Below are 12,568 nucleotides of genomic sequence, written 5' to 3' on the forward strand. Positions count from 1 at the left end.
TTCAACAGAGAGCACCATTTAACACTTAAATGCAAAGCAAATTTGATCATCATCATGCGTAGAAAAAAATAAAATATACCAGAGCAATATGCAAATGAGCACTGCCACTTACAGTACATTTTGTTTAAAGACACAAAAGTTGAAAAGGAACCATTAACCATTTGATTACCCTCATGTCATTGCAGACCCTTATGACCCTTATGAGGTGTATATTAATCTTGCAGATATATTTCTTAGGCAATAAAAACCAGAAGTAAATTTCAAAAGACAACATTGCATCTTATTTCAAATTAGACTTTTTCTCTAATGTTCTCAGCATTGCTCAGCATCTTTATTCTGCCACACAAAAGAATATTATACTGACAAAACAAAAAAGACCAAACAACACCAAGGACCCAAGACAGAACTCAATCAGTACCAGGACTGAGGACTGGCTCAGTCTTCAAAGTGTATTTGAAATTCCATGAGAAAACGCCTTACCACCAATTCAGAGACGCATTATTTGACAAAGGTGGACAAAGTTAAGTAAAAAACAGCAACAAAGCACCTTTAATTTTATATCAAGCACAACAAAGATAATAAAGGTGGTTTTGTTACTGCCAATCTGGACAGTATCAAATGTCTATATGTCTTTATATGTATATGTGGTGTTTTTAATGTGCTTTAAGACAAACCATGTACAAATGCATGTCAACACCATTGCTGAGTATTTTCTCCTTAAAACTGTTGTCTCAAAAATGCGGTTTGAAATCGCTGGTGTTTCTGACGTCACAAACTACCTTGTGACAAATCACGTCAACGTGCGATCGTCAGCGAGTGAATCTCTGAGCTGGTGTGAGTGAGTGGAGGTGGGGCTAATTTGTATATTCATAGAACCGCTTATACTAAATGAGGCACGGGTGAAGAGTTAAATTCACGCTATTTTAAGGCATAAAGAATTTTTTTCAAGGAATAAACTTTTAAATATGTCATTTTGATTATCAAAGATGATTTTTGAGGTATAAATTATAAATCAATTTTAAGGGGCATATGACCTTTTTAAAAACTCAATGAGGAGAGAGTACAGTGTACAAGAGTTTGAACGAGAGATGCAGTTTACAGCTTTCTTATTCTTGCTTTTAACATTTTTCACACTGGTCTTTTTTATGAATCATTACATGATTAAAACATTAAAATATAGAGAGAATATTATATACATGAATTTTGCACAAAAAAAAGTTAAAAGTTAATTGTTAAAATATTCTACATAATTTGTTAATCACCTGTACAGGGTATCTACAGGGCTTAAAATAGATTTTTAGGCTTTTAAGACCTTTTTCAAGATCTGCACAAATAAAATTAATACCGTGTTAGGGGGGAGAACAGGGTTTATAGTAACATCCTAAACCATAAAATGACTGTAAAAATTATGATTTAAACAACTTTTATAAAAATATATATAAAAATACTTTTTGTAATAGCACCAATGCTACTCTATCAAATTTATTTCACTTTCAAGGACCTACGTTGGTTTTCACATACTATCCAGTCCTTGAATCCATGTATCAGAAATTTAAGTACTTATAAATACTTTCAAGAAGCGTGTGAACCCTGAACTGACAATTTTTTTTTTTTTAAATAAACTTTCATAACGCTGAAATACTTCTTTGGAGGACAAATTGGGATATACTTTAAGTTTCCTACCTGATCAGAGATTCTAAAATGAGCGGTGAAGGGCCCTTTTGAAACTCAAGTTCCTTGTAGTGCAGGGCCTTTGCGTAGGCCCGACATTTAGCAGCTCTCTCCCCCAGCAGAACAATCCCATTGTCATCTCTCAAAGGAAGTGGGCCCTGACAAAATAAAGAAAAGAAAGATTTTGGATATAGAAGAGAAGAACTGAATGGAATAGCATATTAAACAGGCCAAAAATGAGCATCTAGCCCTGAAAATGCTGGAATAAAACTGAACAAATGTACCATTCATTCAGACTTCAACACAATGAGATCATTCTAAATATGGAAAAAAAATGTAATCGCCCAAGTGCACAGGAGAAGAACAAACTATTGTGCTCCTTTCAGGCTTGATTCGTGCTGTAAAAAAAAAAGATGTATATTTATTAACATGAATGACCTCTCTGGATAGGATATATAAATTAGGGTTCGTTCACATTTCTACCAATAAACTTTTGAGGGAAATATTATAACCTAACGTTCCATGAAATGTCTGTGTATACATGCAAAATAAGAATAAAAAATCCATGTTCAAATTTCAAATCACAGCATATCTCAACTTATTAACGACAAGCTTTAATACAAAATAAACACTGACACACAAGTAAGACGGTTAAATAAAATACTGTCTGACCCTCAGAACTCCACTATGTAGCAATAAATTGACATGCATCAATGGAATGCAACAATGTTAAACAAGTAAATAAAAGACTCCAGTAACCCTGAAATTTACACCCAAGTACAAACTGCAACTGCCAGGCATTACTCCATGCCAGGGTCAGAAATGAACATTTCCATTAAGGGGGCCCTTGCAATTGATTTCCAGGTTCCAGGCAATTTTTATGATTACCTGCGTTGTCTTTTATGTCAAATGCTGAAATTTAACCAATTACTTAAATCAATCAGAATACTATATAGACTCCTACCAATAAATGTTTTATCATTAACATAAGCCATCTTTACACTGCAAAGGTGGAACAGAAGCTGCATCTGAAATAGCATAAATGTTTATTTACACAGATTGTTTAATGTTACTCATAAATTATAAAATTATCAGGAACTCATTACAGGATCATTATTGTCAATTAATGCTCTTGATATTGTAATAACGATTATTAATGTCGATTAATAGAATACATAAAAATGTTTTTGTGTTTGGGGAAACTGCACATCATATTCTGGCTACACAGATAAAACAATCTAAGCATCGAACCATTTATTTAAATGCTTTTTACACATTAGAAAACAAAGACTTCACATAATCTTGTCAGCATGAGGAATAACTATATTAACTGGAATAAACTGTATACAGAAAGGGAGTAGAGAATGTGACTGACCGTGAGGCTGTTCATAACTTTGGTGTATAGCGCGAGTTTAAGCACTCTCACAAACACTACTGTTAATATCACAGAAGGTGACTACACTGCGACATGAATCTCTTACATCGAATCTGCACTTTGTTGTGGGAGAAGTTAGACGACAAGCAGTGGAAGGGTTGAAGAGCATAAACAGCTGTGCTCTACCTGGCAAACTAAAACTCTGGTCCTTTCAGTTTGGTCTACTGCAGAGGTTGCTGTGGCCACTGACCATGTACGACGTTTCTTTGACAACAGTGGATAAGCTGGAAGCGTTGATAAGTTCATACATCAGGAAATGGTTGGCAGTTCCACGCAGTCTCAGCAGAGTGGGACTTTATAGTAAAGGAATATTGCAGCTGCCAGTCTCTGCTTTAACCGAGGAGTTTAAGTGTGCCAAGGTCAGACTGGAAATGACCTTAGTAGAGTCACGCGACAAATGTGTAAGGGAGGCAGCCCCTGTGTTAAAAACTGGTAGAAAGTGGTCAGCAAAGAAATCTGTAGTAATTCAAATTGGGGATATCGTGGGACAGGTACAGCATGGAAGAGGGGGCTTTGGGCTCAGTTTAGCTCCTCCTAAATGGCACAAGGCAGGCCCAACTCAAAGGAGGAAGCTGGTAGTCAACGAGGTGCGAAAGCAGGAGGAGAGGATGAGGTGTATAAAGGCCATTTCCCAGGCCAAGCAGGGAGAGTGGATGAGATGGGAGAGTGTGGAACAACGCAAGATGGGCTGGCAAGACCTTTGGTCAATGGAAGAGAGTAGGATCAGTTTCCTTATTAGGTCAACATATGATGTTCTCCCATCACCGCAGAACCTAAACCTCTGGGTAGGAGAGGATCCCTCTTGTCCTTTGTGTTCATCACCTGCCACAGTAAGGCACATTTTGACAGGATGTAAGGTCACTCTTAGCCAAGGTCGGTTTACTTGGCGCCATGACCAAGTACTGCGATGTTTGGCTTTAACATTGGAAGGCAAGCGTAGTATGACCAATAAGTTGCCACCTGTTCTAGCAAAACATTACACGCAGAAGACAATATTCCTCCGCCCAGGCGAGCAACCACCAAGAAAAGGTGTTAACACCAATTCTCGCCCAGGACAACTGGAAGCTGCTAGGGAGGTGGAAGATGCTGGCTGATCTTGATCAACGGCTTATTTTTCCACCTGAGATTGCCACCACTAACCTACGACCAGATATTGTTTTGTGGTCTGGATCAGCACGCATTGTTCAACTGATAGAGTTAACAGTGCCATGGGAGGATGCGGTAGATGAGGCATATGAGAGGAAGAAACTGCGGTATGCTCATCTGGCCACTGAAGCAGAACAGCGAGGATGGAGAGTCCAGGTTTACCCAGTGGAAGTGGGTTGTCGAGGTTTTGTGGCACACTCTACAACCCGGTTCCTCAGAGACGTCGGATTCAGCGGCCAAGAGTTGCGTCGCACAGTAGAGAACTTATCTGAAGCAGCAGAAAGGAGCAGCAACTGGCTGTGGTTGAGACGGAAAGATTCTAGCTGACTGTGTACAGGCCGGCACGCTACGGTTTCGTAGAATTCTTGAAAACTTGAAGAGTCTGCTGGTTTACGATCCTGTGGATATTGCGTGAATGACGGGTAGTTGGGCAGATATTGTGTTTTGCGGTAGGTGGTATGCCATACGGAACCGTTGCCACTGAAACCGCATATTAACGCACCAGTGGGGCTCGACAGCCTTAGTCAAACGGGTTGGCGCGTATGGTTGGGTTGCGGAGAGTTTGTGAGATTGTGGTTAGGTCTCAGCAGCAGGAGGGATGTAGAGGTCAGTAAGCTGGGCTGAGTTGAGTGGGGGACGGAGGGGGGTGACTCTGGGACGCCAGAGTCACTGTCGAGCCCTCTTGAGGTGTCGTGGGCTAGTCGACGAAACACTGAGGACGGAAGGTGCCCACTTAAAGACCCTAGAGATGTCCCCTACTCGGCTCAATCCAGACGGTTGTCGTGCTGGTCCTGTAGTTGCAGCCGTCGCGTGTGCTGACGCGCCAAGTACACTGCAGCCGTTAACGCCGGACAGAAGGGGAGTCACACCACCATATGGAAAGAAGCGTAAATGGATGGAGAAGCATAGTTTACTGTAAAGCTACGTCTTAGTTTTGCTTATCTTGGCGAAAGCCGAGTACAAATCAGCATGAAGTTTTAACATCTACTCTCGTGTAATGGAAATCATTTATGATGGGAGGATTCACAATTTCTTTCAGTCAGAATTCAGTCAGAGAGAGCGTGCACTGAACAAAACTCTTCGTTTCAGCGATGACTAATCTGAATGCCTCTGATTGGTCCTCACATTCATAAGCTCAACAGAAACATGTGTGATTGGTTATAATGCTCAACGCTGCAAAACGAAATCTGATGGAATGCGGCAGTTAGATGGATTGAATGAACGTTGTAGTTTGTTTAACCAACATTATCACTTATAACATATATTCTATTATATAAATATTTTTAAACTAATTTCTAAGACTTTCCCAAAACTTTCTGGCTTTATTTATTTTGCCAAAACTTTTCCAGGCCTGAACATTGCTATTTTGAAATTCCATGACTTTTCCAGGTTTTTCATAACTGTACGAACCCTGAGAATCATCTGGCATTTAGTTTCAAATTTAGTTTTTTAAAATTATTATTATTTAGTTTTGTTTTTTTCTTCACTATGAAGAAAAATCTTCAAACAGTAGCCTTCATTTGCGAAATGATACTGAATGCATGAAGATAATGCATGTTCTTTTCAGGACAGAAGTGTCTAAACTTAAAAGCTGTATTTATGCCTTATTTTCAGATGTTTTAACCCCCTGGGGTCGGCTATCACGCCGGCGCGATTGTCTCTCTTTTTTTCTTATCAGTGCAAAAGAGACTCAAATAATTGTTGAGATACAGGCAAGTGTTATACATCATTCAAAACTGTTAAATGTCTACTTTTATTTGTGTAGACTAATAATAAAAACAAAATGTTGTGTTTTTCATAAAATAAGCGCGTTCTGTCGTCTCTCTCAATGTGAAGTTCATTCTGAAACGCGACAGAAAATTATCTTTAACTCTGCAAATACTTGCCACCCACACGTGAGAGTTATGTCTTTACAAAGCTTTAAGTCTCCATTTTTAAATGATGTAAATCATACCAAAAACAAATATTCTCTGTTTAAGTAATCCGTATGAAAGCAGCGACATGTACAGTTTCTCAAACGCGTCCTAATTAACTCTAATGTGACCCCACCCACGCACGCAAGAGCTGTTCAGATGCAAATGATCCACGCGGAGGAACGCAGAGCTGTTAACGCCCTCTTCACCTCAAAACAAAGAATCGGAGACTAGACTTCAGTAACTTACTCCTCTCTGCTTTTCATCGAGTTTGGATGTGTTTGTGCTGTGTTGTTTCACTTGGATTTACCTCAGAAGAATTAGAAGAACGCAATTTGAAGATGAGAAGATTTTTAAGGTAAGACATGTTAAACTGGTGCCAGACTAAAATGGACGTTATGAAATGAAATTGGAGTAAAAAGGCCTAATGTCGTACATGTATGTGTATCTATATGTAGACAGAAACATGTTGAAATGTGAACTAGACTGGTAGGCAACCTTTCAATGCTAAATGTATATACATGAACCACACGAGGATATTTTTATGTTCGATAATAAAACAGCATGATAAAAGTAGGCTTGCGAGTGTTTACTCTAACATGGTGAATATTATAATGTTTAGACCCGTGTTTACTGTTAAATACTGTGAATGTGGATATCTGCTCAAACCCCAGATGTATAATATGGTAACAATAATGTTTAATAGTTTGGAGCGGCTAGATCGCTTCAGTAAATGTTATCTGCACGCGCTGTGAGTTTGAGTCAGTTTGAAAGGAAAACGCGACAAACATTAGGCTTTATGTTTTTACTCCAAATGTTTCCATTCGTTATGATGTTATGAAATGAGATGTGTATGTATGTGTGTGTGTGTGCATTTTGTACATTTTAAAAAGCAATTTTAACCAGAAATATCTAAAATGTATTCCCAAAATCATGCAGCCCTATAGTTTCTCTGGAAATCAGCATGTTCACAGCTGGTGTTTTTTTATTTTTATTTTTTTTATACAGGGACCAGATGCCCCACTGATGAGTCCTGCTGACTTCAACATTCACATGAGTCTCTGTACATGAACATGGTAAAGTGAAAAATCAAACACCTTGGAAATGACAGCTATGTACTATGTTTCAATGGCACAAAGGTGTGTGACTGTTCAAGTCTCTGTCTTTAGATCTGTCTCTGTTCAATAATGTGCTTTTTTTGTCATTTGTTGCGTATCTTTGGATTATGTTGTGTTGTAAATAAATCCAAACAATCTAAAAGCCATTCTTTTTTAAGTCTCTCCTCATTCTTTGTGCAAGGCTCCTCATGATGATAGCACCGTATAGGGCCATTAGGGAAGGGTCTTTGTCTTTCTCAGGAGTGAAACACTATATATTAATGGATGGTTAACGCCTCCCCGCATAAAGCTTTCTTACACAAAACATGTCTTTCAAATTTTAAATCATTATAATGTTTTATCTGAATGAGTAGGCAGGATGATTTTTACATAGTTTTGGAGCAAATATTCTAGGCTACGTGATACAATTTTCAAAAGTCTTGTGAAGAAATAATTAGTATGGGTTTCATGACCTTATTTCAGTGACAATTACGTCATTACGTCATGATAAACGTCATTATCTTAAAACTACAAACTTTTACATACATCCTGCTGACATATTATTGTAGCAGAGTTTGTGCTGAATACAGTGTAATCAGACTTTAGCCATGAAAATTAGGGATGTCCCGATCAGGTTTTTTTGCCCTCGAGTCCGAGTCCGAGTCATTTGATTTTGAGTATCTACCGATACCGAGTCCCGATCCGATACTTATATAATACATAAAAAAAGAATAAAGAAGAGAGAAAAAACAGTATTTTTTATTTAATTCACCTTATTTTAACATTCAACAACTCTGTTAACAAACAGAGCACTTCTGTGAGGTAGCTTGAACAATCAAGTAATAAATAACATAAAATCTTCACTTTTGGACTTTAGTGCAACAGTAAATATAGAAAAAGTCTAATATAAAAACAAATAGCACCTCAACTTAAAATACCCGGCAGGCATGTAAACAAAAAAGTTTTTAAAGTGTATAAAAAAATAATGAGAATATATATATACATTAGGGGTGTAACAGTTCACAAAATTTGCGGTTCGATGCAATACAGCAAAAAGAAAGAAATGCCAGAGAAATTGCCTATTTATTAAAAGAAAAACTATTTTTAAATAAGTTTGAGTTTTCCTACATCTTGAAACTTTCAGGTTTATAAATGGGGGTAATCTTTGAAGGATGAACAAATAATGTTTTGGTAATCACATTAAAAATAACATTTAAATATATATTTATATAATATTTGAGTTTTGAAGTGCAACATTAAATCCATGTTCATTCACGGCACATGTTTCTCCTGGTTCCCACGTCAGCGCTGAGATCTACAGTTAATAACGGAGAAATGTGAATGCTTCTCACTAGATCTTGCAGCAATGTTATTATACATCAGTGGCGAATTCAAATGTTTTCTTTACTGGATCTCTTAGCGCTGTGTAGTAACAGTGTCGCTTGATCAAGATCGGCTCGCGCTGCACAGATGTTGCTGGTCCGAACTGATAAACAGTCCGTGAAGCACAATATAATGAGTAGCGCAGTTTCGTTCCTCTTTCATTACGTTTGCCATTTGATGTTGCGCAACGTTGTGGTGATCGCGCCAGCGCGGATTTTGTCTGCAGGAAAAATGGTCCTAGGAATCGTTCGGTTTGTATGCGTACCGAACCGGAAGCCTCGTACCGAAACGGTTCAATAATTACGAATACCGTTACACCCCTAATTTACATATATCCGAGTCCTGATCGGGAGGTAACGTCCGATTCCGATCGCGTGATCGGATCGGGACATCCCTAATGAAAATGTCACAAGTATCAGAAATAAACACAAATGTCAGAGCTTGTCAGAACACCTTCAGGACCCTGAAAACACCTCAGACCCCAGAGGGTTAAAAAGCCTTTACTCTCTTGGCTTGTAAGGTTAGTTATTTGACCAAACGTACGATGTGGATCAGACATTATGCCTAATGTCAAATGTCTAGAGACAATAGACTTCTTTACTGACCTTATCACTGTGCTCCATGAATTCTGCAAGATTGAGCAGCGTCTGTGTGACCTCAGCAATATCCTGAGAAGTCAGAGCCAGCTCAATACTGCGTATCAGTTCATCCTGCTGGTCTTCACTCAGCTCTGACCAGCAGGATAAAAATGCAGCATTAAAAAGATCCCTACAGAAAAGAGAAAATGTACACACAGGCTTTGATAATTGTGCAGGGTTATGTCCATACAATAGTCTACATAGGTTTTTTTCTGTGGTATTGTCCAAACAACATATAGCAAAGATGGTTGTGCTGCTATTTGAATGAGATGGCACTCTGTTGTCACATTGTCAACCTATCACTGCAGGTATGATTACAGATTTAATTGTCCCAAACAGCCCATTCCTGTCCAAGTTAGCGGTTCTTGCCGAAAGAGACCGTACTCACAGAATTAAGGCTACTGAAAATGTTGCCAATCACAGAAAAATTCTACAAAAATAATGGGTTTCTGAAATGTTAATTTAACAGAAGAACAGAGACAGAGGAGGGAAGGTTTACCTGGCGAGTGGTATATATGTCTGCGCCAGAGACCAGCAGGAGCGCAGGGCAGGTGAGGATGATTCTTTTAGCAAGACCACACTGAGACGTCTTAACCACTCCAGCCAGTCATCTTTGGACACCTTTCTGGCTGCACCCCAAGCCTGCACATAGCAGAAACAGGACTAATAAACAGATAAAAGAACCACTAGAGCTCTGTTCTAGCTATCTGCCTCAAAGCCTACATAGAGAGCTGCCTTCTGGAACTGCATATGTGACTGATTTGAAATGCTCTATATAGACTCCAACTTCAACACAAAATGGGGCTGTTGACATAAAGTGCAGGGGAGATTTGACTCACAATTGATTACAATAGTTTGATGTTAGCATGTCTTAAAGGTAATTGTACATATATAAGATTTAAAATACACAGATCTCATTCACACACACAAACGCATATACTAATATATATATATATATATATATATATATATATATATATATATACACAGTATAGTATCTTATGCTCACCAAGGCTGCATTTATTTGATCCAAAATACAGCTAAAGCAGTAATATTGTGAAATTTTTGTACAATTTAAAATAACTTTTCTATTTGAGTATATTTTACAATGCTATTTATTCCTGTGATGGCAAGGCCGAAATTTCAGCATCATTACTCAGTCTTCAGTGTCACATGATCCTTCAGTAATCATTCTAAAATGCTGATTTGCTGCTCAAGAAACATTTATTATTATTATCAATGTAGAAAACAGTTTTTTCCAGAATTCTTTGATTAATAGAAAATTCAAAAGAACAGCATTTATCTGAAATAGAAACCTTTTGTAACTTTATACACTACCGTTCAAAGGGGATGTTATAATTTTTTTTTTTTTTTTTTTTTGGAAATAAATTAAGGAAATACGTACTTTTATTCAGTAAGGATGTATTAAGACTAAAAGCCAAGACACTAAAGTCCATCCATGGGTGAATGTTCAACATTTAGGCAACAGAAAACTGAATAATGAAGGTAATGGTGGAGAAGATCAGGCAACTCAGGCAACACATGTAAATGATTATGATGAGTTCATGAATCAGAGAGAACAGACAATCCCTTCAACACTGTCCCCCGAAAGACACATCAAAAATCTCTGTCTGAAAAAGACGATCAAGTGTGGTGTTGAAGACAGATGTAGCTATGTTTCAAACCATACAAAATACAAAAAAGGAGTTCAATGAATATACTGGGCATGCCTTTAAGGGGAATCATTTCCTCCAAGTGTAAACAGTTTCCCATTCTTTACAAACTTAGGAACAAGTCAAATTTATTTTATGAAAGACAGTGTGATTCAATTTCATCAATTCAATATGTGATAAATGAGCACTCATTCAACCAATACACCACAAACAATACCATTATGTTTAAAAAAAAGTAAAAAAAAAAAAATGTGAATGAGGACATTATAAACTAGATATAATCAGATTTCCAACAGTAGAGCCGAAGTTGATTTTATTGAGATCAGAATGTCTGATATTAATAGACTGGTCTGCTTCAATATCTACATTAATACCAATCTATTAATGGCACATGCAAATATTAACACATAATTCTACAAACCTTCTGCAGAGCAGTTGTGCTGACGTGCAATTTCTTCATGGGTCCTGATTCGACCGGGTTACTAACCAGAGTGTCGCTTTGATTAGCACGTAATTGTCTATGCTGAAATATTAAAGGGTCCTCTTCCTCTTCCGCCAAAGTATAGCCCTGAGAAAGAGGCACACAGGTCAGCAAAGACAAATCAAACACACACACACAAATCTACATTTGTGTCAGCTTGAAAAAACCTAAATGCCCAAAACTTTCCACAGATAAGGGACATGTAGGTCTTGAAACTCTAAATATAGTGTAAAATGTTCATTTTTTAACAAAACGTCTACTGACCACTGATTTGTGTGATCATTTACTAGCAACATGCATAAAAAAATAAAAATAAATAAAAATAAAACGCTTTCATTCAATTTCCCCCTTTAAAAAAAAGTTACAAAAATAAAATAAAATACATTCGACAGCAAACAAACATTTTCATGTAATACTGATTTTACACATCAAACATTTCAAACATATGAATAGCATCAAATCAGCATCTCTATAATCAAATCTGTGCCTTTATGCTTTAAAAAAATAATGGGACACCAACTATTTAGGTTTTGTTGGCAAAAGGAGACAGAAATATATTTGTAATTATACTGCGGGGCTGTTGAATGCTTGACTCTGATTGGCTGACGAACATTCTAAGGTGTGCGATTATTTTCCTGGAAACACACGGCTAAAGTAGTTCCCGGAAGGGCTTGACCGCATTACAGTTCCATTTCACTTCGCCAAATTTCAAAGTATTTCAAAGTTCTTTACAGCCTACAACAGCAAAAAGAACCAAAACCCAATAAAAGCAAATAAATAACAAATAAGACAATAACGACAAAAACTAACACATATACTTTGTGTCAGCTCTGCCCCGGGACTTTATCAAAAAAAAAAAAAAAAAAGTTTCTCAACTGAAAAGCTACATGAAGACTTACAGCTTTGCAATTAGTAGAGACGCTGCTGCTGAACACTGTTAAGATCTGCACAGACTGAGGTAATTCACACACACTTAATCTCTCTCTCTCTAATAACTGCATTATTCTGCATATTAATAGATTAAGCCTCCATTACTAGCTCTAAAATTATGTTTTGGAATTAGCAATGGAGGCTTGAAATGAGATGCATAAGTAATTAGACTAACACACAAAAGCGTTTTATGGACAAAAA

General features: G+C 37.4%; 1 protein-coding gene across 1 annotated transcript in view; it reads right to left on the reverse strand.

Annotated features, from left to right (window-relative positions):
* The window catches only part of mtor (mechanistic target of rapamycin kinase), a 191,538-nt gene that overhangs the window by 118,263 nt on the left and 60,707 nt on the right, over positions 1-12,568 (reverse strand). The window contains exons 25-28 of the mRNA XM_056246740.1: positions 11,378-11,524; positions 9,783-9,925; positions 9,251-9,413; positions 1,684-1,829 (exon numbers count right to left, since the gene is read on the reverse strand). Coding sequence (XP_056102715.1) covers positions 1,684-1,829; positions 9,251-9,413; positions 9,783-9,925; positions 11,378-11,524 — 599 coding nt within the window. The remainder of the gene's footprint in view (positions 1-1,683; positions 1,830-9,250; positions 9,414-9,782; positions 9,926-11,377; positions 11,525-12,568) is intronic.

This window comes from Rhinichthys klamathensis, unplaced genomic scaffold (genome assembly GCF_029890125.1).
Source record: "Rhinichthys klamathensis goyatoka isolate OS25496 unplaced genomic scaffold, OSU_Roscu_1.1 h1tg000040l_1, whole genome shotgun sequence".
NCBI classification, from domain to species: Eukaryota; Metazoa; Chordata; class Actinopteri; order Cypriniformes; family Leuciscidae; genus Rhinichthys; species Rhinichthys klamathensis.